The sequence below is a fragment of the Takifugu flavidus genome, chromosome 18, assembly GCF_003711565.1.
Source record: "Takifugu flavidus isolate HTHZ2018 chromosome 18, ASM371156v2, whole genome shotgun sequence".
Lineage (NCBI taxonomy): Eukaryota > Metazoa > Chordata > Actinopteri > Tetraodontiformes > Tetraodontidae > Takifugu > Takifugu flavidus.
This window is the reverse complement of record NC_079537.1, coordinates 10,678,963-10,704,497: the sequence shown is the minus strand read 5'-3', so window position 1 is coordinate 10,704,497 and position 25,535 is coordinate 10,678,963. Positions and strand designations below refer to the sequence as shown.

At 45.5% G+C, this 25,535-nt stretch overlaps 3 protein-coding genes across 12 annotated transcripts; all 3 read right to left on the bottom strand.

The window, feature by feature from the left end:
- Positions 1 to 200: 200 nt before the first annotated feature.
- Positions 201 to 3,001, bottom strand: mreg (melanoregulin). Its single transcript, XM_057015565.1, has 5 exons — positions 2,088 to 3,001; positions 1,756 to 1,918; positions 1,561 to 1,651; positions 1,318 to 1,481; positions 201 to 1,090 (listed from the first exon to the last, which is right to left on the bottom strand). Exons 1-5 carry the CDS (start codon positions 2,174 to 2,176, stop codon positions 884 to 886), a joined length of 714 nt encoding a protein of 237 aa, XP_056871545.1. The 5' UTR covers positions 2,177 to 3,001; the 3' UTR covers positions 201 to 883.
- Positions 3,002 to 3,145: 144 nt separating this feature from the next.
- Positions 3,146 to 9,470, bottom strand: stard3 (StAR-related lipid transfer (START) domain containing 3). Of its 5 annotated transcripts, none has more exons than XM_057015551.1 (16): positions 9,359 to 9,470; positions 9,158 to 9,269; positions 8,308 to 8,546; positions 8,154 to 8,231; positions 7,901 to 7,978; positions 7,773 to 7,826; positions 7,441 to 7,591; positions 7,264 to 7,365; positions 7,129 to 7,184; positions 6,954 to 7,046; positions 6,772 to 6,834; positions 5,823 to 5,918; positions 5,651 to 5,730; positions 5,465 to 5,569; positions 5,285 to 5,378; positions 3,146 to 4,799 (listed from the first exon to the last, which is right to left on the bottom strand). In XM_057015551.1, exons 3-16 carry the CDS (start codon positions 8,518 to 8,520, stop codon positions 4,677 to 4,679), a joined length of 1,386 nt encoding a protein of 461 aa, XP_056871531.1. In that variant the 5' UTR covers positions 8,521 to 8,546; positions 9,158 to 9,269; positions 9,359 to 9,470; the 3' UTR covers positions 3,146 to 4,676. The 5 variants fall into 5 exon arrangements, with proteins under 5 accessions (XP_056871531.1, XP_056871528.1, XP_056871530.1 ...); XM_057015548.1 differs by having other exon boundaries at positions 9,179 to 9,269; positions 9,359 to 9,468; XM_057015550.1 differs by having other exon boundaries at positions 9,179 to 9,244; positions 9,359 to 9,430.
- Positions 9,471 to 11,171: 1,701 nt separating this feature from the next.
- Positions 11,172 to 22,680, bottom strand: ppp1r1b (protein phosphatase 1, regulatory (inhibitor) subunit 1B). 6 transcript variants are annotated; one of them, XM_057015569.1, is made up of 6 exons: positions 22,278 to 22,680; positions 15,096 to 15,185; positions 14,492 to 14,567; positions 13,100 to 13,228; positions 12,446 to 12,564; positions 11,949 to 12,147 (listed from the first exon to the last, which is right to left on the bottom strand). In XM_057015569.1, exons 1-5 carry the CDS (start codon positions 22,389 to 22,391, stop codon positions 12,461 to 12,463), a joined length of 513 nt encoding a protein of 170 aa, XP_056871549.1. In that variant the 5' UTR covers positions 22,392 to 22,680; the 3' UTR covers positions 11,949 to 12,147; positions 12,446 to 12,460. The 6 variants fall into 6 exon arrangements, with proteins under 6 accessions (XP_056871547.1, XP_056871548.1, XP_056871551.1 ...); XM_057015570.1 differs by having other exon boundaries at positions 15,102 to 15,185; positions 22,278 to 22,674; XM_057015567.1 differs by lacking the exon at positions 12,446 to 12,564 and having other exon boundaries at positions 11,172 to 12,147; positions 22,278 to 22,672.
- Positions 22,681 to 25,535: the final 2,855 nt, after the last annotated feature.

Genomic DNA, 25,535 nt, shown 5'->3' with positions numbered 1-25,535 from the left:
TGAGCACCAAAACACTATCATCACCATTCATCTTCCTCCCTGACTGGTCCCAGCGGCACGGTCAGACACCAGAGAGGCCGGGATTTTCTGGCATGACTGCAGATCAGACAGTAATTCAGCCCATGGTTGACAGCCAACAGGATACGTGAGCGCTTGAAAAGAGAAAGAAGCAGCTTGACTTTCTAATGACACGCTGCCCGTAACATGCTTCACATCACTTTATTTCATCCTGAACTGGACACCACAACACACACATGCACACACACATGCACACACAATCGACCATGTGAGTTTGAGAAATTACCCTTGATTTCAGTTCACTGTTAGATTAAACACACAAAGACATCCTGGAAGAAACGTCAGTCACGTACAAACCCGGTTTTTAAGTTCACCGTACATAATATCGCCATCTGCTATTCCCGAAGCATCTGAGATGCTGAATGTAAGGTAAATCCAGCAATTACACAAACCCAATCATGTGAAACATAAAAAAAATATTCTGACATCAGAGTTCTGGGCTGGGTCATGTGATCAAAGGAAGCAAGTGCTGATAATCACAGGACAGAATATCAAGAACACTGCTCCCCTGAAGGCTCACAACAGCTGAACAGTGAACAGGGCCAAAACTGGAAAGGACTCAACCGGAGAGAACTGTCACTTAATATTTCTGTCACATTCGCCTGATGACCCTTTCATGTTTCAGCACAAAGCAGAATTAGCATCAAGCTCTGCAGACAGAAGAATAAAGAAAAGATTGACACAGTAAAACTTTGAAATCTGCATAAGGGGAAAGAAAAGCTACGCATTTGTGTCTTGGGTCTCCAGGCCTAATGGCTGCTGCCCCCTGCCTTGTGTCTTTTATTATTGCAGGTGGGTCTTAGGATCAATCACTCAAATTTCCATCCTCTCTTTCACTGTCATCCTCCTCCTCCTCCTTGTCTCTCCCGTTCAGGGCCTCTACCCGGGCCAAGAGCAGCGGCAGGTTTATGGCCAGGCCGGGGATGTCCTCGTCAGAATCATCTCTTGGAGGGTAGAAGCGTTTCGCCTTCGCCATAAAATCATCAGCGATGTCAAGATATATGAGGCGATCCTGTAAAAAGGTGGTGACAGAAGAGGTTTTGGTCGGGTGAGGATGAAAAATCAAGCATTTCCTAGAGAGCGACACCTTTGCACTAAAGTCACAGTGAGCCACATCCAACCGTAACCTTCCGACCAGCAAAAGAGACGCTCTTCTACCAGCCTGGCCCGTTTTAGAAGAGGCCATAAGCAAGGTCAAGCGTAATGTTTGTGCCTATAGTTATTCTGATCTGATCTCACCAGGATGAACAGATATCTTTCAGGTGGGGGCTCTTTGTTGCTGAAGATGGACGTCTCACTGTGGAGCTTGTTCAGCATAGCTCGGGCTGCCGGGGCGTTCCTCATGCGGTCATGTGACGCCCCGGCAGACACGTTTAGAAGCGACTCTGCCTCCGCCATAAAGCCTAGAGAGGGAGATCAGTCCTGGTTACTGTGGAAACGTGCAGGGGGTTATGTCTCGTGACATCTCCCGTGTGCCGTTACCCAAGTTCTCCAGGATGGTCTGCCATTTGTCTCGGACCTCTCGACGGGTGTCTCTCATAGCTTCAATGTCAACACTCAGACGGCGATACCCCTGAAAAGGAAAAAAGGGAGCTTGAGCTTCCTGTTACAGAATACATATTTCATATAAAAGAAATATTGTGCATCAGCTGGGAGCATCAGCGAGTCCTGACATACTGAGGATCCCATGCGGGTCTTGTTCCTGGCCTGAAGCAGACTGTAAAGGACCCGATCATCTTCCCTCTCAGAGTGGCTGGGGTCTCCGGGTGTGCTCCACAGGTTGGCCTCCTCATCACGACGCTTCTGGACCTCCCGGTTAAAGTACTCCAAAGGATCTTCACTGCGTAGTCGGTCAACACACACAAAAGCAACAAGCGCTCACGCATCAACACGCCGACATTCATACGTGTCACCAGAAGCAACTCAATGACATTTTCTTTCATCAGCATTAATCATGCAGCAATCAGAGGACAGAAATTATGGCTCTGGCCTTTCTAGCGGCTTCTTACGGTAGTAAAGGTTGCTTCTCATCTTCGTCATCATCATTAACAGCGCAGCAGCAGCAGCACTGCATGCAGAACCTCAAGGCTGACCCCATCTGTCCGGATCAGAAGGTGCTGGATGTTCTCAGGTAATCCCGGCAGAAGCAAAACTTCAGGCCTCCACAGCAGCTTCCCCGGTGAGTCTCGGATGCATGAACTCAGGAGGTTTCCTTTATTTCCACTATGCTGCCGTCCATGCAGCTGCTTCAGAAGACCTTCGCTGTCGCCTGCAGGTGTGAAAAGAACTGACAACAGGCAGTAAAACCTGGAGCAAAACACTGGTCCCCGAGTTCAAATTTTCCCTTTCACCCCCCCCCACGAGGACCAGGCTCCACGCAGAGGGTCGTCCTCACAACCTCCAGCCAGGACCCGACCGAGTTTAGAAGCGGAGGCAGCCCAGAGTCTGAGCCTTCTCTTCAGCCTCACATGGAAGATAATGAGCCTCTCTCTTGTCATCAAGAAAGAAAGAGACATATTCACACACCCACAGCCTCAGAAGACAGTCATAACACAATCATGTGAGCCGCTCTCCCTCCAAGCCCCAGCTCATTCCCTTGGGCCATCACATCTCTCCATCAGCAGCAGATCCTCACAGAAGATCTGGGTAATCTACTCCACCACAGCTCGCCTTCCTTTTAACATTACTCCCTATGTAGATAACAAAATCTGTACAAATGAGATTAAGCACAGTTGTGTGTGACCTGATTTTGTAATAACCTGAAGAACTTGGACGGCCTCTTGACCATCAAGTTCATTTCCATCGATTTAAGTCTGAAGTCAACAGAACACAGCGACGCGAGCATGTGATCGGGAAAGTAACGAGCATGAGGTGAAGAAGGGCAGACGGCTTAATACGGAGAGCTGGTCACACACGTGCGGCTGCAGTCACAAGGTGCACCCCCTGCATCCACAAATGGTAAACACACCAGCAAATCAATTCCTTCCACCTTTTGGAAGCATTTCCAGCAAGGCAGAGGCTGAAAATATTGATCTTTGATAAAGATCAATGAGGCGACCACAGCAAATGAAGGAAAGATAACCTGATTTATTGGCGAATTAAACGATGAGGCAACGATTTTTTGAACATTTTATTGACAGACTCCGTCCAATGGTCAGTATCTCTGCCAACGCAACAGGCTTGTAAATGATGTACATACTCTTCAAATGTATAAAACAAACTGAAAACGTTGGTGATCGAGTTAAGCGCTTAACATGAAAGCAAACGTAATGTTACAGTGATGAAGGCACTGATATCAGCCGTATTGGACCTGTACAGTGCAGCTCACAGACAGTTCAAACGGGGCTATGGCCATGTTGGTAGTGCAACGTGACCAATGACCATGACCCAAAGCTCACATTCCTGAATGTTTACATCTTATATACGTATATACTGCCACGGCATCGGAGCAAACCAGCAGAATTGGGTAATTCTCAAGCATAAAGAGGCACAGGTCATCCTCTGGCTACTTCAGTTATGACACAACCAGACGTCACCTGTGTGTTAGAAGTCTGGGCGGTCGGGCGGAGGAGGATGACCCTAGAAATAAGAGCAACATTTCTAATGAATTAAAAACATGGCGATTATTCACGATGCCAGAGAAAAGCCACCATCAAAACCACATCTGAGCCCAAAGGGGAGGCCAATCTGTTGCATTCAAATCTGACTGGAACACATCTGGTGAGCACAGAAAGGGCACTTGAGGCTTTTAGCACAATTAAAAAATAATACTTACTATACTAGAGTTCCAACTCAAAGCTGCTGATTCATGGCATTGCAATAGGCGATATTATGTAAGATTTTCCCAGGTTTGTGTCAGTCAAGATTTTTTTCTTGATGAAAAATCATCTGGAGAAGCTAAATAATAATAAACAAATCACTATTAGACCTTTTATCAACTAACAGTGACTTTTAATACGTTTAGCCACCATGTGATGCAGACTTTAAAGTGGTAGAGCCCTCTTCCTAATTTTAAAGCATAATGTTTTTGCAACAGAAAAACACTTTTGTTGTAATAAATATCAGATGACGTCATTTGTACCCTCACAAAGGTCATTTGAAGTGAGGAGATTGCAACAAAGTGGTGTCTCCCCCTAGTGGCAGCAGGCGGGAAGGTCTTCAACTGCCGTGTGTTCAAGGTGGAAATAGTGTTTAAGGATTGTTAAAAGGTCGGAGTTAGTTTAATTACATGATGATGGTGCTGTGAAAGCATAATGCATAAATCTAAATAACAAACTGGAGAAAATAAAAGGCAAACTGTGTGTGTTAGATAAGGCTCAGTGATACAGCGGCTTCATTCCATCCAGTTCATTTTTAGCAGGACCACCCAGGTTCGTCACCCACCTGGAGGGCCTGGTCTATTTGCTCGGTGGTGGTGAACAGCCAAACAATTAAAGGTCCACAGAAAAATTAGAAAAAAAACCCCCAAAAGATAAAATGGTGAGGATGGAACACAAGACTGTCTGACATCCTGCTGTCACGCAGGACCCGCATGGCCTCTTCTGAAGAATTCATCGCAGCAGTCCAGACAGACAGACAGCCAGCCTCGGGACGGCCTTTCAGGGGAAGCGGTGGGAGCAGAGCGCGGGCCGCAGCTCGCCAATCCGCTGGCGTAAATGGGTCATGAATTCAAACATGGTGGCAGCCAGGCTCTGGTGGATGAGGTAGCGGGGCAGCCGGCCCTGACGGGACACAAACACTCAGCTCAAGTCATTGTCTCACACCAATCCTCACAGAGACGTCTGCCAGAACCATCGATTATTCCGCCTTCACGCGGACACGCTCGTGATTCCAGAGGGACGTGAACATGGACTCTGCGACGGCTGCCGGTCAGCTGAAGTTAACGCCATCGCAAACTCAACCATCGATACGCCGTTTTGTCAAGTGTTTGCTAGCGGATCCGTCAGAATTAGCAGCATAAATCCTGAAGATTTACCTGAGCTGAGGAGCAGACGCGCCGCTTAAATCTGCTCCTCTCAAAATAAACATGTGAGAGAATCAGCTGACGCTACCCTGATATGAATCTCCTGATGGTTCTGGTGGACTTCCCCCCAGACCAGTTTACTGGTAATGACCCAAAGGAGAAGTTGGGATTTTTTTTTTTAATGCGTGCTCACATCAGTTCCCCCATCGCAGGGTCAGAACGCAGCGGCGCTCATCAACGTACCTTCAGGTCCGTGTTGAGGACCCAGATGAAGGTGCAGACAGACGGATTCATGCTGGACTTGAGGACCACAAACCCCCCTGGTCCGTTTTCTCCCCTGATGCGGCCGTGAGCAGAGGGAGAAGGTTACAGACCGAAACCATTGCTGAAAGCATTGCCGAACGGCTGGAAATGTGCTCTGACCTGACGAAGCGGCCGCACGGAGGCTTGCTGTCGTGGTTGGTCGCCATGCCAGCAGACATGTAGCACTCGCGTTTACGTTCCACCCGTCGAACATTAACAAAGTCCCTGAGCGGAGAGAAAGAGTGAGTGACTGAGGTGACGGGAGCGAGTGGACGATGCAGAGGCGTGTTGGCTGCACTGAGGGACCTGGCAGACACGACTCCTCCCGCCGCTCCCGAGGAGACGTCATACGACACCATGGTGTTGTCATCGACCCTCTGGAGGATCTGAGGAGAGGGCAGACGTTGCTGCTGCGTACGGGGCAGAAAGGTGTCGAGGAAAGGGATGGATGTGAGCGAACATCTGTCCAAGCTCTCACCTGACAGGCGGAAATGGTTCGGTTCCACTGCACCATCTTCTCCGGTTGTAGAATCACTTCCTGGTAAACCAGCTCGGCGGGACACTGCATGAGAGCCTGAAAACCAGCGAACATGCGCGCAGCCGTGAGGTCGAGGCAGAGGCGCTGGAGGACGCTCACCAGCTTCGGTTCGCTCTGACAAACGTCACTTAAATCTGCGCCGCTTTGGTCTAGAATGTTTGTTTGATCACATGACCTCTCCAGGCTAAAGCCTTCAAACTATTCTCCTGGGGGAAAAGAACCTATTTAGATTCTCTTCAGCTTTGTTTCGGTGAAATGAGACCATAATGTCGGTGATCCACGCCGTCAGGACTCTCTGGATTGACTGACTGATGCTAAAGCTAAATGCTACCTGACTGGCTCAACAAACGGGGTGAAACGTTGAGGAGGCGGCCTCAGCGTCATGAGTAATAGTTCATAATAAGAAGGTTTGTAACCGATTTAGAATTTATTTGACTGGGATCCACATGAGGCTGGTTTAGCAGAGATGTCACAAGATGTTCTTTCTTCACTATTTATATTCGCACGCTCGACCTCTGAGCGCATCACAAATCCTGACTGTGGATCACAAATTCCCATCAATTTCACGCTGCTTTGTCCACCAGCCGAGGGCGTGACGAGGCCAACAAACACCACAACAATGAAGCCAGTGCTGGCTGCTGGTTCACCAGGATCAGTTCACAGGGAAGCAACCAGTCCTGCTGTTTAAAGACATTATTTCTGAGGTGTCGCCGGTCTGGTTGTTCCACTGAAGTACACGTTAGGAGCACGTTTAAGATCTGACAGCCATCACAAGAGCCTCCATGTTAAACATAACGGCTCCCAACACAAGCAGCTGATTTGAGTGAGGTTTGGAATAGAGCCGGACGGTGGACGTCCAGTAAATACGGCTGCTTTCAGGCGGCTGTACCTTCAGAATAAAAGTCTTGCCGTGGAAGGGAATTTCCAGAGTGTAGACAGCGTCGCCAGCGTCCTGACATAAAGCACACCACCAGGTTCGTCTGTTATTTCAGGGAAATCTCAACTCGCTCCAGTTACATTAGAAATAAAAGGTTTTGAAGGGCTAAAACTTCGCCAGAGTCAGAAACTCACATTGTTTTTCTCAAACTTCCAGTTCTCCTCCTGGCTCAGGATCTGTTCCACCACAGACATGGCCTCCCGGCCCTGCCTCACATACTCCTTCTCCTGCACATGAAGCACGCAGACACTTCAGATACAAGGAGGTGCTGAGCCGCCCCCCCGCCCCGAATGCCCCCGGACACCTAACCTGTGCAGTTACAGCCCTGCGTCCCAGGCCCTCCTCATCCAGGTCCTCCTCAGAACCTGCAGAACAGTTAGAAGAAAATGCTCAGTCTGCGGCTCTGAGGTCACCACCGAAACAAGACGGGATCTAGCGGATCACCTGCGACAGACTCGGGCGGGGAGTAGAACTGTCCATCTGAAACGGCGCGGGGGTAGATCATGGGGGCTCGCTCACAGGCTGCATTCACTGCTGCTAAATAGGCTGCAGGTGAAGAAGGAAATGTGGTAACACGCGTGGTCCCATCACGGCCCCATCAACCGGAACGGCCGCTCTCACCTCGTTCGTCGTCGGCTTCCTGCGTCAGCACCTTAAAGTCGAGGAACCAGGTCTCCAGCCAGGCCACCACGAACGACGTGATTGGCAACACGTAGCCAAATGCATTCTGGGACAGAAGCTGTTCAGAGCCAGAGACTGTGTTACCCTGAAGCTGCAGAGCATCGGACATATCACAAGTAAAGCTTCCAATCAGGGAACACACCCAGTCTATAAGGAGGTAAAGGCAGGCAGCAACAAGCTGGAGCCCTGAGGCCAAAAGCCTCAGTGGCATCGACGGATACACAGCGAGTGTGAAAGTGTAGAGGTGAGAGGGTGAAGTCGGGCTCACTCACGTTCGATAAGATAACCTTCACCACCAGGAAGACGCTGGTCACCAGAGTGGTCACCTGTGGAGTGGGTAGGAGGCCGATGAGAGGCTGCATGAGAACAAGGCGTGTCTGAGGGACGCCAGCTGACTTACCGCCACAACCCACCAGTGCCTCAGACGAAAGGCTGCGTAACCCAGTTGGAGACACAGGAAGCGAAACACAGCGAGGAGCTGAGAGCAGAAGGAACAGAAAAGAACGATGACCGCCGGAGCACACGCGCTGACATACGCGCACACGTTTTCTCCGCTCACGACCTCGTTTAAATACAGTCAATGACGTTATTGTCGCAAGTAAAAAAGTGGAACTACTATTTTTCTGAGCTGTTGGTAGCTGATAAACACTTACAAAGATGTCAAAGAAGGATGACCTGTAGTTGTAATGGATGACCTCGTGGTTTAAGCTCTCCTTGATGGAGTTGGAGATCTGTTGAAGACAAGAACCAGCCGGATTCACTCTCGCCTGTGACGGCGCAGAAGCGCATCCGGCACCCGGAACTTACGTTCAGCTCGATAATCCACAGGAGCGAGATGAAGAGCAGGTCAAAGGTCACAAAGAGGCAGAAGGTGCGACGCACGTCAGAGATGGTCTTGCGCTCCGCAGGGGGTACAAACAGGTACGGGGAAGGGAGGGACATGGAGGTGGAGTAGGAGGAATTCAAGGTGGTGACGATGGGCAGGCTGCCCCCCAGCACCCCGTACTCCCCCACAGGCATTCCTGCGGTGAGGCGGGAATCTCTCCCTGCAACAAGGGAAGAACAGAGATCAAGAGAAGACTTGCCTCTGCTCTAGAGGAAGCAGAATTACTCCGAACACCACATGTGCTCACATCTGCGGAATTTGATCTTCCAAATGAATGGATGCGTTTCACAGCTGTTTGTAAAGAATGATTAAAGGCAGTTTGACCCAAACCCAACTGTTGCTTCTCCTCCGTCGTGTTTTATATCGGTTAAGGGAGGATTATTATGGTTTTCTACACCCAGTCGGAGCAGGAAGAGGATGTAGTCTATTTCTTGAATAGTTTCGTTTCACTGGCTGAACCAAGTCTAGTGGCGATTTGTTAAAACTATTTATTCATCTTTGAGCCGACAAAATGATCTTTTGAACACTCTGGTCATCTAACTACCTTTGAAAAGCCATTTGGCTTCGCGATCCACTTAAAAACAAATCTAAATTATGAAATATAATCCTTAAAAAAACGGTCTGAAGCTATTTCAGAATCTGCGAGGTAAGCTAATGAAGCTAATGACAGACTGCTAATGGGGCTTAAATTAATGGTGTTAACATTTACTGTCAAATAAAATGGAATTCATAATAAACTTGGATGTTTAATCATAATAAACTAGCTCCTACCGTTAGCTCAGGCTAACTTACCTTCGTTGGAAAGCAAATGACTCGTTTGCTGTCACGCCATGATGAAAAATCACGAATACATCCAGTCTAAAGTCAACAGCCCCAGGAGAGACTGGTATTTAAAAAATGAAAAGATAACTCAAAAATCACTTTTTTACTACTATTATTACATGTAGGAATTGGAAAAAATATTTCATTTACCGAATCTGCGTTTTCTAACGGAGCTTCCGGCTGACCTTACAAAGAGTGTAAATTACAGCAAGATGTATCACTCTGCTGCAAGCTTTATTCGAACAAAAGTCACGTGGAAACCCTTTTGACGGTATAAGCGACTATTATGTTGACATTACTAACCGGAAATAGAAGCAAGCCAAATATCCAGCTTAACGACTCATGGCCGTTCGATTTCTTAATGCCCTCTAGTGGCACCAAGTTGAAACTGCAGTAATTACTTTTACTTACTTACTTACTTACTTACTTACTTACTTACTTACTTACTTACTTACTTACTTACTTACTTACACACACTCTGAGTCCTCAAAGAATCGATATATCAAAACTCTTTCTGAAACTGGTAATTTCTTAAAATTCTCGTAGTTCTTTATAATGACCACCAGATGGCAGTAAACACTCGTAAATAATGGATTTCCAACTTAGTCCTCTGGCGGACGTATATACATTTTAACATTTTAATAAATTGGTTTTAAGATTGTCTCCAAATAATTTGAAAATGGTTTTCAGTTGGGAATCCAGGCTCAATATGTAGTCATTATTTTGATATAATCCTGCGAAAGCCAAATCAAAATTTTGCTTTGAATCAATGGAGAAAGCTTGTGTTGGATGGTCCAAACACCAATTGAAGTTCTTTGGTTTTTTTTATGTGTCCACGCAGCTGCGAATCATCACGTTGGGTTTGACTGGCAAAGTTAGATTAACTAACCGTTCACTACTTCCGGTAAGGATTTAAATGCACATTTTCAAAACAGAAAGTAACAACCATCCTTAACAGAGACCCGTGGGAAAAAAACACGATCAATATAGAAATTCTCCAAAGTATGTATTATATTCACATGATTATTCCCTGAATCCCTCCGCTGCTTTTTATTTAAAGAATAATTACAAGATGGTTACACTACCACGTACATCCGTTTTCGTTTGAAAACATCCGGAAGTAAAACACGTTTGTGTTCAGCGAATTCATTCTTAAACTTATTTTATTACAATTGTTTTAGTAAAATCCGTGAAATCTCCATTTATCATCGTGGCCAGGCAAAACAGTTTGGTGGAGGAAAGGAAAACTGTTTATTGTTGTTGTTCAATTTAAAACAACCACATAACATATAGAACAAAAGATTGAAAGAAGTTTGTTCAGGTTTTCTCTTTTTTTGTTTGTTTTTGCAGGGAAGTTGGACAAAAATGGGGAAGGGGAAGCATCAGCTGCAGAGCCTCGACACAGAAGCTGCTCACCGAATCATCCAGCACTTTGAGCAGGTCAGAAATGTAAAAAAAAAAAAAATTCAAACTGTTTCTATTTACAAAAAGCCACAACCTGCAGGATTTATTCATTCGGCATAGAAATAACAACCCTCATGAACGAAAACGAATAAAACGATCACAAAAAAAATTATACAGAGAGAATTCCGCTTGAATGTTGAGAAACGGCAGCGAATTATTTGTATTAACAAGTGGAAACGGGTGTCTGAGATAAGATCAGAATGAAATGGACAAGATACAGTGATAGAAAAAGGGAAATTAAATCCCAAATAAGTGAATGAGTAAGCGGATGAAACTGTTCAGAAATAATCCAGGTTCAAATGTGAAATGCAGCCGAGGCAGCGGTTTGGTTCTCAATTTTAACAAATTAGAGGTAGCTTGGTCCTTGACAGATTATAAGCAGGGCTAGTTTTACAATATAAAGTGTATGGGGAAAGGCATAATGACATGTTCGTGGTCTAAATGCAATTGCAGTCAAACATTTTGGTGCTTACAGTGTTATAAATAAGCGATTCTCCCACCCAAATATTTATTTTTATTGGCTTTATCAGTGTAAGTCATTGCGATCACAAACGATGACAGTTTTGAAATGATACAAATATGCGATGAGAAATATTTAAGTGTGTTTTTAACAAACATCAAGGGGGGAGAACAGAACCAGCGTCCTTAGATCCATTAGAGATTCTCTCGTATCAAAGTGGATTCTGGGCTGGAGTATCGCTGATGCAGTTCTGATGTTCCACCACTAGATGGGAGTAAATCCAATAACTAAAATCTGCGGGTAAAGTTGATCTGCAATGTTAAATATAAGCTACGATCTTTTTATGAAAGGTCGTACAATATACATTTTTTGTAAAATACGTGTGCTTATTAGTGTTGTTGAATAGTTGTGAACATAACTACAAACTTTAAAGTCTATTTACAGCAGCTGTGTGCAGAAGAATTCAGTTCTGAGAGAGGGCCGCTGCTCCAGGTTCCTGGTAAATTTGGCCCCTCTGCTCTCGTTATAACAAAGGGACATTAAAGCTTATCTTCTGCTCTGTCAGGACATCATTCTTCACCTGCTCATTTGGGCTCCTCTCTGCCCTCCCTTTAACCCACCTCACCCTTTAGAGGTGAGCGAGTACACGAAATCACCCACTCACCCACTTGCTCTCCTGCGAATCTCTGTTCATCCTTGTCACGTGCACTTTGTACTTTTGCATTTCACATACTTGTCATTCACAAAACTGCATCGTCTCACAACATGATCTGAGTTCTTCAGATTTTATCATCCACCCTCCTCCAACTCCCCCCACCCAAGTTACTTCACCCTCCTCTTCTTCAGTTTGTCGCCCGGCTGTTTTCCTCTGTCACTTCCTTGACTTTGTCCCCATTCTCGTCACCCTCCTCCTCTTCATCTTCGTCTTCCTCCTGCGCTGCCTGGACCTCTGTGGCTGTGTCTCTCATACTGGACAACTTGTCTGTCTGCTCACTGGTGTCTGTCTGATGGTGATCTGAGGAGACAGTGCCTGGTGTCAAAAGCAGAAGATGCCTGAAGGGCACGCCCGCTCAGCAAAAACCTGAGATATCGATGATATTAGATGCTCACAGTTGGGCCTGCGAGTCGTCTTTTTTAACATCCTCTTAATCACCATTATTATTATTTTAATTGCTTTATAACCTCTGTAGTGGAACACTCACCAGGAGTCAGGATACAAAGCAGGTTTTACATTTTACACACACTTTAGGTGCCTTTAGTTATCTCGTACTGTCCTGCAGAGACCGGATTTGATCTCTGGAGGATCTGCTCACCATGTGATCACCACGTCACACATCTTTGGACCTGTTGCTCACATTTGAATTTCCCACCTGTGGTTGCACAGAGTGCTGCAGCAAAGCTGCAGAACAGAATTGCTGGTTGAGCTGTTTTCCTGGAGGGGAGATGATAAATGTTTCATTTTGCTGCTCAGACTTTTTTGGCTTTCTGGTTTTCCGATGACGATAATGAAAGACTTAAAGAAACTGTATAAAACACATGCAAACATCTTTAGGATATTCAGGGGAAACAGGAAATGAGGAGAAAGGAACATCCACAGCGAACGGGGGGAGAGGCACCATCAGATACTCCAACACTGTTACTACAGCAGCAGCAGCCTGATCTTCTCTCTTTATCACCTCACTTTTGGCTGTGAAAGTGCTGACGGGATGTTTTTACATTTTAGTTCTTATATTAGTTCTCATCAAATCATTGTCATCCAATTAAAGCGCATCTGTTTTAAATGCTGACATCAGATTTGTCGTGTTGAATGAAGCAGCACCGACCCAGGCCTGGAGCCCAAAGACAAAGGTCTGACCTCCTGTTGGAAGCAGAGATTAATGGCACAGGCTCTAGTTTATTGAGCGGATGCTGCTCCCTGCCACCGTGTGGCCTTGCTGCTGTCAGTCATCAGAGAGCCTCCCTCTCACCAGCAGCTGTGGTGGGAGACCAGTCTTCTCCCTGCCAGCAGTCTTCATCCTCCTCCCCTTCACAAGGGTCTTCCAGAGGGGGGTAGACCCCTAGGTTCTGCATGTGCGCTTCAGCCATCTTCTGCACAGCTACACACACACACACACACACAGACACACACACACAGGGAGACGGCCACACAAACACATGGACACAGGGATAGAGGGATATTTGGTTCTGGGTTGGACCAGGCTTCAACACTCAGGTTTTATCAGGCTTTACACACATGCACAGGCAGGCAGACAGACAGGCAGACAGACAGGCAGGCAGGCAGACAGACAGACAGACAGACAGACAGACAGACAGACAGACAGACAGGCAGACAGACAGGCAGACAGACAGACAGACAGACAGACAGGCAGACAGACAGACAGGCAGACAGACAACTGAAAACACTTCCAGCTCCGCTGTGATTTTCTGCCCTTTCTTCCATTCTCTCAGCTCATCACCAGTATTGACTCTCTCACACCTCTGTTTAATCATACGATCTCCCGATCACCTCCTTCAGGTACATGGTGAGAGAGAGAGTGTGTGTGTGAGAGAGTGTGTGTGTGAGAGAGAGTGTGTGTGTGTGAGAGAGTGTGTTTGAGAGAGTGTGTGTGTGTGAGAGAGAGTGTGTGTGTGTGTGAGAGAGAGAGGTCAGGTTCTCCACGTAGCCTGTGTCCTTGAAGGCCCTCCAAAAAATTCACATTGTTCTGCCTGCCTGCCTGCCTGTCTGCCTGCCTGTCTGTCTGTCTGTCTGTCTGTCTGTCTTCCTGCCTGCCTGCCTGCCTGCCTGTCTGCCTGTCTGTCTGCCTGCCTGTCTGTGCTGTTGAAGGCACAGTTCAAGAGATGCAACACACACCCAGAGAGCCCATTAAAGCAGAAGCACGACCGTGTTTGGTCTCTAACGAGCCCATATGCAGGAAGCATCGTGCATGCAGAGACAGAAGAAAGTGTGTGTTCATGGGTGTGTGTGTGTGAATGGTGGTGGTGGTGGCGGGGGGGCAGCAGCACGCACCACTAACTAATCCAGGATGATCCAGACTTTCTAGACTCACATTCACTGTCTCACAGCTGTCATACTAATCTCTCCCTCTCCCCCTCTCTCTCTACCCCCCCCCCCCCCCCCACCAGACCCTGCAATGAAGTGTCAGAAAAGAAACACATGTAGTCTCTGTATGTAGACGAGGACGGCGTAAAGGGCTTTAGTGTGCATCACCCATCTGTTGCATGCGTTTTTTCCCTTTGTCAGAAAAGCGAGGAGGCTGTTGGCTGCAGCGAAGCCGGTAAACAAAGAGGGATTAAAACACGAGGACGACTCTCCACACACGACCCCACTCTGTTACACCAGCAACACACTTTAAACCCACCTTTGAGTGATGGAGGCTGATACACATTAGGGTTGACGCGTTTTGGCTTGAGCACTCCGTTCTCGCCTACAACCCACTGTGAACAAACAAGACAAAGTGATGTTTAACATCTAAGTTTAAAGATGTTGTGGGATGATAATGTCCCCGCAGGACACAAATACCAGGTCAAGCCTGGATAAATTATTGCTCTGCTGAACATATATTACAGAATAAAGATTAACCATCCAAAACACTCCCATGAGTTTGAAAGCAGAGCATAGAAAAACACTCATGCTTTAAAAATAACTGAATAACAGGAAGTTAGAAGAGAAGTCGCCAGCATCATCACAGATTTATTAGAGAAACCTATCTGTTCAGGGCTTTCTTATTATAGAGCTGAGTGTGGTTCACTCTGTTGATATAAAGAAATAAAAGCAGGTGAAGATGGAGGGTCAGGGGAGCCTGGTTGAGACGGTAAATATCATCTGAAAGGTGATATTTACAGGGAACACAGTAGATGTATAAAAACACAGTGTTATGAAGGAATGGGACCTGTGGGAGGTGTTATTGCTGTGAAACAGAGGACAAATGAGACATTTAGAATCAAAAAGAGTTTTGACTTTACTTTTACCTGATGAGTGGAGTGATCATCCTCGGGAGACGTTTGGTCGGCTACTCTGAACAGCGTAGCAGGTGTCGGCCTCCTGCGCCGGATCTATTAACATACACAAACAGAGAGCAGCCATAAACACGTGCATAATTGAACTCACCAACACTGTATTATTAATAGTAGCTTAGTGCAAAGCTTCATTCATTAGACGGCAAATGATGAGAGATCACGCTGGTGAAGCCCATGGTGAGACCTTATGAGCTTCATTAGTGCCGCTGCACAGCTGGCGGATGGGTCAACAGCCCACAGGCAAGTTTCAACGTGCACCAGAGGTCAGAGGACACGGCGTGGTCACGAGTTAAAGATGAGCTATTGCCTCGTTCCATCAACAGACCGGACAAACCCAGAGATTATGTGTAGGACAGAACCAAAGCTGGTTGCTGAAGGTATGGAGGGAAGGTGCTGATGAAGTGTTCCCTGGAAACGAACCCCCAGCCCCATCACATGACGCGGCGTGTGCTCGGTCGCCCACGAGCGCCGTGCACGGTCACACTTTCTCATAGAGAGGATTTTAGAAAAGAGCACACCCACCCCAGACGGTGCTCCCCGCAGACCTCAGCCACGTCTCCGAACAGATGGTCGGATGGAACGCAGCTTCTGTGATTCGTTCCTCGTGGATTTCACTGGAAACACTGATCAGAGCCCTTGTCGCCCCCCCCCCCCCCCCCCCAACAGAGCAGTGTGCTCTAGAATCACATTTTGGTCTGGAATGTCTGTGCAGGACAGTCCTGCTGGCTCTAAACAGTGACAGCACAAATACTGGAGGCTAAATGCTGAGCCAGGAGGAAGTCCGAGCAAAGAATGGCCGTGTCCTCCCCAACCTTGACCAAGTCACTCACCATACTGCTGCTATCTGTTGCTAACGTGTCAGGGTGGAGAGCTGCACAGCCTGGCTCTATTTATGTAAAACCTTCATGCTGAGATCTGTGTTTGTGGTTGGTTCCCTTCCAGTTTTGGTGTGATGAGGTTCTTGTTGACAAAGCAGAAGTTCCCAGGCCTCTTGTTGAAAAGCTGCTCTGTCAAGTACAACGACAACGAGTAATAGAGCGTGGATTTCACCCTTATTTATGACACCAGAAACACATTTTAAGCTTGTCACGCAGCTGCTCGACTTCCTGTGTCACTCAGATGATATTTCTTCATCTCCCTGTCACCAAATATCTCCGGTTCCGGCCTGTTTATTTCCTTGATAAGATCTTCACTTCTCTCCATCATCAGTATGATTGCTAACTAAAATCACCAGTATAATCTTTTTTATTACCTGACCTCTGTTATTTCCTGTTTTTATGGATGCAGAGAACCAAAACTTCCTTTAAACTCCTCCATCTTTACCGATGCTGAGTCCTGATTATCCAACCCTGCAGCCGCCTGCGTGCGTGACACCTGCTAGTATTGCAACCCAAACTGGCAGCTATACGTGTGCAGAAAATACATTCACACATTCATGTGCAATTATTATACTTAAATAAGAAATAAGTTAGGCAAAAAAAAAGCTTTCTGTATCCTTTTGGCGATGCCAGATGACATATGCACACACAACTCTAGTAATTTTCCAGCCTTAAATCCACCCGAGTTATATAATATGTATGTGACTTCCTCATTTGTGCCAACACTGGGGCATGTGAGATTACGCCCGCTGTGGTTTATCCCGCTCCCCCACCCTCTCGTACCTCTCTAAACCTCCTGCCCTCAATCTGCCCAAACCTTGCCTTCAGCACCAGCTATTGTTGTTGTTTGAGTCAAAATCAGCCAAGCTCCTGTGATCTTGGATGGAAGAGCTCTAAGAAGGCTGCGGTGTTACCTTTCCAGCACCTCCACAGGTGTAGACCTTCAGGCTTTCCCAAGATGCTGCAGCTCCTCGTCAATTTCCCCACAGGAGACGACGTGAACGATGTACCTAAACTATACTTGTGTGTAAAGACAGGCGTGCACGTGTACTACTTATGTAAACTCCCCACAGTTAATCCTTTTCTCTTCTCACTCTCAAAAAGGACCCTAATATTGAACTTCCAGTGCCTTCTTTGCCAACAAATGCTGACTCTGCATATTTGTATGTCAGAGTGCACATATGGATGTTTTGGTGCTGACCCATCTTCCACATATGCACTTGGGTGCAGAGGGGCTGATATGGGTCTGCTCCTGATAGGCTCTTCTCCAGGGTGAGTTCAGGGCTGGGCCTATATAAAGCAGTAGAACAGCATAAACTAGATCAGAGGGGTCTCCAGAGGCTCTGAAATGAGACGCGTTGCTCCGCACCAGTGCTGACATTTGGTGGATCTTGATAACGTTGTTGGTGCAGATGAGATCCAAACACAAAGCTGATAAAAAAAACACCTTAGTTTAATTCTCTGGTAGCTGTGAGACACTGGCTGGGGGGGATATACCTGCAATGCTAAGAGTACCATCTCATCCAAGCTAGCCTCTTTAGAAAAAGCCTTTAGTGAGTCAGTAATGGAGCAGAAATGAACTCCACTGAAAGGGTTTTTATACTATTGTAATATTGTGGATTCACTGATTGTGTGCTGCTATCCTGTAATATTTCCCTGTTATTGTTTTAATTATGTTACAAATTAAATTGTGACGTCACTGTTGATGTGTTTGAATCCACTGAACATAACAGATAACAGTCATCATAAACAGAAAGCACCTCAGAATGCAAGATTAAGGATTTCAACAACCTCTTAAGCTTTTCGGAATGGCACTGGTGCCCAAATTCCAATTAGAAAAGTCACTTGATTTTTTTTTAAAAAGTACATTAATGTTTTATTTTATAGCATTGTGTAAGAGAGAAAGGGCAGGTCACTCATTGAGCAGGATTGAGCACCAAGATGTTTTTTTAAATAAAGATATTTTAAAGTGCTGCCAGGATTACAGGCCAACCCATGTCCTTCCTGCATAAATTGGCAGACAAACTCTTTCCATGGTCGTAACAAATACACAACTAAAGGTCAGGCTTTAGGCCTTTGAAGTGACACATGACTCATTTTGAGGCGACGCTCATCTGAGATAGACGGCAGGGACACGCAACGGCAACAAAGCTTCCACTGAGCTACGCACACTTGTTGACTCTCCAGTCTGGATCAAGAACAGAACGATGAACGCTACAACATTAACAGCGGGACGGCCTGTGTAGTGTGTGTTCCTTCCTATTTGAATTCTCAACAGCCTTGAATTCCCATCATGCTCACAGGCTGCTCAACATTCACCTTACAATTCCGCAGCGACCTTTGTCCCCACCATTGGCTAACTGAATAAACAGATGGGCTCGAGGCAGCATCTGGAGGGCTCTCCAATGACCCCAAATAGGTGATCTAATTATGCTGCACCCACTGGCAGAATGATATTATATTCACTCAAACCCCCCCTGCTCTGTCACACACCAACCCTGCCCCGCGTTAACATAATTAGCTGCTGCTAGCTATGCCGCATGCCATTTCAAAGACTATGAGAAGAGAGGTTTTTATCACCGCACTACTGCGATAATGTGCCAGTGGACGATAAGTGATAGGAAACCACCTGCCAGGCCACAGTCGACACTAGAGCAAGGCAACGGGGGACATGCCAATCTGAGACAATTGCTCAGCCCACGAATAATCATGCCTGTGCAGGTTTAGTGGCTTCATACTGCTCAGCTAAAATTACCACTTCTGGAGGTCATTAGTCAGGTACAGAGGACAAAGAAGCAAGCACGTGAAGATAACCAGTTTGCATCAGTGCAGACTCATTAAGCTGCAGGCCGATAAACATGACAACAATGTCTCAACAACTGAGATGAAAAGCAGAGATTACGGCCGACATGGCAGCAATAACATAAATACACATCTTTGCCGTGTTGATGAAACGGGGATGGAGACCAATCTCATTTGCTTTAGAGTCACGCCTCAGTGCACCATTCTGCATATCTGCACTGATCTGGGTGGAGAAGAAGACACTTGAAAGTGAACTCAACAGGCAGGAAACAGCTCAAAGGTTCAGATGGAGGTTGCTTTGCTGTGACATTTAATGACATCTGGTGACAAGTCGGCTCCAGATCCTGGCCAGCACTTATCCCCTACACCGTGCTGTGCTCTGTTGCCTTAATCCTCTTCCTCTACTCCCATCGCCGATATGATTGCTGATGTTGTGGCTATGGCCAAGGTTAAACGATGTAGTGCAGCAGTGTATTTGGACAAGAATGTGTGCCCACTGCAGGGAGTTGCGCTTCCCTGATGGAAACCATATTAGGTCTGATTAAAAATTTGAGTCTCTGCCCATGTTGGGGTCACGACAACAATGATGACAAGTGATTTGTTTACCAGAAGTCCAACCCAAGGGTGTGACACAGCACCCATGCTTGCACCGGTGCCAGCACTCAGGCCCAGTTGGCTTTATAATGCATTTCAGCTCCTTGTGTACACTGTCAACAAATAAATACGCCCAGGGCCAATATTTATGTTTTCAGTGTGTACACATGACACACAGACCAATATCAGGAGCCAGCAAGTTATTCACTTGACATTATCATTAAAAACTGCAGAGTTTATACAATGACGTCTAACATAAATGAGCTTTGGTAAGCAAATACAAAAACTGCTAACGTAAGTTATGAAGCACATCTCTGTGGTCATTGATGAATTAACCCGCAGATTCTGTCAAAAACAGGGAGGAATGAACTCATTTTCAGCACCATTGATAGTGTCCAGACTGTAATTACAAACCTTTGGTTCCAGTCAGGTGATTTATGCTGGAAAAAGACACATTTCTTGGTTTCCTGGACAAGCAACCTTGATATTAAGACAATTCCTTTTCAGGACATTGAATGTGTCATTGGGTAAACCCAATCACATTTAATGGTTTAACGGAAGCAACAAATGCACGAGTGGGAATTCTACCCTTGACCTAAAGATTTTAGGTATCCATTAAAGAACGTGATAAGCCAGCTTATTTTTAAATTCCATTTTTCCCGCTCTCACACACCCTCTTGTCCAGTCCCAGGATGTTTGGGGTGAGCCATCAAGATGATCTTTTGGAGAGTGCATGTTGACAGTTCCTCAGACGGCTAATGTTTAGCCACAAATACACATTGAATCAAAGGTCACTGCTTTTCAAAGTTTAACAAAGATTGTGGTGGATGAGAGTTACAGTAGGGGGAAATGGTGTGTGTGTGTGTGTGTGTGTGTGTGTGTGGTCAAGAGAAACACAATTTAACTAATTTAAATGTGCATCAGAGGGCTTTGTCCTGTCCTTCAGAATAAACCCTTCATGTTTGAGTGGGTTCAGAAAGAAGCTGTCTACACCTCTGCTTTTTGTGGCGGTGCAGACGATGACTGAACCAAGGACGCATCAAACCTAACGTTACACTTTATAACAACTGAATAACTCTGATGTCAGTGGTTTTGGGTGAGAGTGAACACTGACAAGAGTGTGACTGTATAACATGACTGTCAATTCACAGATAAGATAAAATTCCTGAAGCAAAGGAAGAAGTCCTTTTACCAGGAAAGACCAATTCATCTGAATTACCGTAAACTGGGAATAGCTTTTCACATGAATTACAAGTTATTACCAGCCCCCAACAACAGGATGTTCAACCTGATTCTTGATGGGTTAGAAGAGTAGATGTGGATATTATTTTTCTATGACTCCAGCGTAAACATTCACAGACAAATACCCTGTGTGTGTGTATCTTAGAATTCTGAGGTTTGTACTGTAAAAAAAAGGCTTAGTGTTTTCCTGTAAATGCACAATATTCCACTGTGTGGGTGGTATAAAAGCATCGCTCACATTAACACCACATGGCATCATATCAAAGTGCAGTCACACATATCTACTAACATGTAGCTGCACCAATGTAAACAACCTATCAGAAACCCAGAGCTGTCCATTAAAGTTGACCTTTCCATGCCATCTGTGGGGGAGCCCTGAGTGCCACAGTTGAGGGGGTTGTCTCCATGGTGACAAAATCAGACAGTTCACTCCAGTTCGCATTTTTGGAGTTGAAATGCCAGAAATGCATAACAAGTTGTAAGTCATTAGCAAACAGACTGCTTGGCCACAGTCATTTTTATGGGTGGGAAGAGAATGAACTGAGTGTCATTTACTGTTACCCCAGCACACCCACATGTCCCTGCAGACTCCCTTCAGATTTGGGTTGATGCTATCTGCTTTAAAACACACAAACGTCTCACCAGTAATGCCAGTCAGTTTCCTGCGCTCTGCTTCGGTTCTAAACAAATGCTACTAATCTGTCAACAACCAACCCGAGGCCGTACATCTTTCCTGCTATTGAAACGTGTCCATGAGAAGAGTCTTTGGACAGAAAACAGGAACCTCCAAGCTGACATAAAAGCTTCATCACACCTAAAATAACAGAAGGTAAATGCCAGAGTCGCCCTACTTAAGGAAGGCTAAATATAGCTGGTCACTGTTTGACCATAAGGTGATTGAATAATAACCTTTCCCCAAAACGGAAGGAAGGAGAAGCTCACATATGGTAGATTGATATCCTGCGGGTTCTTGAAAAAGACTGGAGATTGGAGTGTGACCAGAGGGCATGAGGAAAAGAGGAAATTGTTGTGAGGAAGAGGTCAGAGGTAGTGAACAAGTGTCAGAGGAAAAAACATTTCAACTTGACTTGATGGTGTAGTTTTATCCTTGCAAACACATTGCTTTCTTGCTTCTCCACCCCATCTCTCCTCCTCAGGAGGGCCGAGCTATTGGTCTCGATCTACCTCAGCACTTCAGCCCAAATTCTTCTCTAGAATATGTAAGTTTGCACTGGAACCAGGAATCAGTAATCCCAAAATGACATTAGGTACATTAAAAAACAAAAGGGGCAAAGGACCGCACCACCCAGTGACCAAACACTGGACAGAGGGGAAAGAGATGAAGTTCAAGAAGTTCAAGGGGAGCTGGCTTCTGCAAGATAATGTCAGGCTGAAAGTGTCGAGCAGGCCAGGATGAGAGTCGAAAGAACAGGAATAAAAGGGTCACTGAAAGAGCAGCTGGATAAAGGGGGCAAATCAATAAATTCAATTTCCCCTGTGAAACGTGTACCGCGAACCAACACCCCCCCGATCTGCCTTCGAATCATCATCCCCACAGACCTAAATTTATATTTTCCTCTGAACATTTCTGTCCTGTCAACCACCTGCTCACCATTTCCACTTGCCGAGGGTCCAAGTTGGTGGGCGCAGAAGACGGAACGGCAAATTGGATCTTCTTTCTCTCCTTGGGCTCCACTTCGACCTGGCTTGGCACAGAAGCATCCATGTCTCTGGATCCTGAGGAGTCTGACTCCCAGTGGAAAGGAGAGGTCACTGGCAAAGATCACTGTAACCACCCTGCAAGATCCTCCCCCTACTGAGTGGTCCCACTCCCAAGCCCTTGTCCTCTCTCTCTCTGTCTCGTTCTGTCTCTCTCTCTGACTTTTGTAGTCGAGAAATTAAGAACTCGTGTCCTCTTTGCTGTTCCAGCTGTTGAATATATTCAGCATTTGCCCCTGTTCTCCCTTTTTCTCCCCTCCCTCACAACTAGAGCACCTGGAGTGAATGAAGCAGTTCTTCATCTGGGTGGTGTGAGAGAGAGAAGTGGGCGGGCAGAGTGTGGGGGAGTGGTCTATTTCAAATAAAGGTGGGGTCATCTGGAAAGGGGGAGTGGCCAGATCACATAGAGGAGTGTGTTGGAGGTACTTTTCTGTCTATCTAGGCTGATGTTGATTTGTTTTCAGAAAAAAAAAGTAATCTCATCACATTGACTGAGCCTCTTTGGAAAAGAGATTTATGCTTAGAGAGGAAGGGTGGGATAAACAACAGGAGAGATGTAGGGAGGTTGCAGGGAGGGGGGATGGACACCAGGAGCAGTTAAGCCCATGCAACGATAACATCATTGATTTATTAGGTTGGCCTGTTATGTGATGCTGTGACTAATGATCTTCAATGAAAAGCCCTTCATTAACAGAGTCAACTGCTCTGACTAGCTACAGCAAATCCTGTTAAAATGTTTAATAAGCTGCATGCAAAATAGAATAACTGAACAAGACAGGAATATATAAAATCTTGGGATCTCTAAAGATTATATACAGTCATTGCAAGACCCAGAGAGATAGACGGGGGAGCACTTCCAACGTTATTTTCAGCACCCTCACTGTTTCACTCACATACTGTATTTAAGGGATTTGGACAGTGAAGAGAAATGGATTTGGCCCAAAGGCAAAGTTGAGCTTTGGCAGTGGCTAAGTAGCAGGAGGCTGAGGATGACAAAGATGATGACGATGACGATGACGATGACGATGACGATGATGATGATGATGATGATGATGATGATGATGATGATGATGATGATGATGACTGGAGGGGATTGGTGGACAGAAAAGAGAGAGGGTCATTGTGTACCTGCTGCTCTTTAAACTATTTAGACTGGACTCCTAAGTGTTCAGGAAACTCATTAAACATTTATTTATACCCCTGGCTATAACTAATAATTGCATGTAATTTACTCAGGTGGGGCTGAAAGCTGTTTGTTTTTGAAAAGGTTGTAAACCACATTTTACAATTACGAGTCTTCATAACGGTTGGTGTAGAATAGGCTCGGAAAGATGTTTGAGTCATTTTTAAAAATAACTATTAAAGTCAACAGGAGAGAGCCATTTCTCTTCAATAGGTCTGGAAAAATACTCCTGGAAAAAGATCAGAAGATAGTTTTTATGTGTCCTTGTGCAGGTTTATGTGTTTAACACAATCCTGAAGAGGGAGACCTAAAGTAAGAGGCCGAGCAATGTTATGTTTGATATATTGTGACAGTGTGCTCTTTGTTGCACTAATAAGCAGATTCATTGGAATTAATGTACAAATAATCATTGTAGAACACTACATTAATCAGGATTATAAAAAGACTTTATAGCACTGAAGCAGGTGTCCTCAGAGAGGGCCCAGAGAGTCCCTGTCCCTGTCAGCACTTCTCTTGACAGGTCCGTCATTACCATTGATCCGGTTACATAACAACCTGTTACATTATGAATGGAAATTCATATCCAAACTCTTGCCAGGACTTGCCCTGTGACCTCCAGTAACTGTTACGTTGCACAGTATGACCGTGCAGCCAAACTGCTCTACCTGCTGTCCTGGGAAAGTAACTACACTGTGGAGTGGAACGTTTTTCAAATGGTATTACTTGTAATATTGGAATAACTATTGGACAAATAGGGTCGGAAATTGGATCAGAGTAGTCTGATTAACTGGGGCGCTACAAGAGGATAGAGAAAAGGGATTATCTCCTGCGCTTGTTATCACTGCTGTGTCAGATGCCAGGGAACCATTTTCCATCTGGAATGTACTGAAATAACATACAAGATTAATGATTGGATAATCCCTAAGAATGTGGAGAGAGGGAATCCTGGGAAAAACAAGAAGAAAGACGTATTAGAGATGGGAAAGAGAGTAGATAAGAATCCGATGTTATTGGCAGGTATTGCGTTATTAGCTGTTACAGTACTGGCTGCTACCACTGACAGAGAGGAGTTGTTTTAAAACTCTAATATTTTATTATTTTCTATGCTTAGAACTCAAATAACACAACATGTACCAGTATCTTAATGAAGAGCATTCACGATCAGGAAAGTGTGGGGAAATGAATGCTTGGTTTTGTTGTGGTGTTTTGTTGCTCCATTTTTAAAAATTATTATTTTGATGATTCCCTATATGCCCAGTAGATGGCGCCCCTGTGTTAAGCTTGGTTGTGGTAAAGCTCATCCCACTGTTGCGGAGCTCAGTTTCTCAAGTGGGCATTGAAATCTACATGAGCTTACGTAGAATGTGAACAACATTACCAAACATGCAATAGAAGGCAGAGCTAATCTGATACGGGACATGGAGGAGTGGATTTTTAAAGCACTAAACATTTTGTAAACTGTACTTGTCAGCTTTAAAATATTGAGAGAAAAACAAAGACACGTTCGAAAGAAGACACAGGTAGGACTGAAGTATGAACATGCGTGGGTGGGTGTTTGCATTGACATGGCTCGGGCTGCTGGGGATGTAGGAGGTGGAAGACATGGTGGAGCAGGAGACTAGGACAAGGCAGTAGGGCAGCGATTTAATTAGCACCCTCTACCCCCTCCAGCCCTTCACTCATAGCATCAATAATGCATGGCCCCTTGTTTCCATTGCCACAATTAATCCTCTTTTACTATAATTAAAAGCCAAAAATCCCACAAGATGGTTTGGCTTGGCCAGGAAGGGCTTGGACTGGCATGGGAACTGATGAAAAACTCAAGAGCTTCAAACATGCCCTGAGGACCGACAGGTGGACTGACAAACTGACACAAGCATGCATTCAGACCAGGAGATCAATCATGATCCCAAAGTAGTTTTAATGATGCCTGAACGAAAGTATGCGAAAAACAAAACACACAAGGCA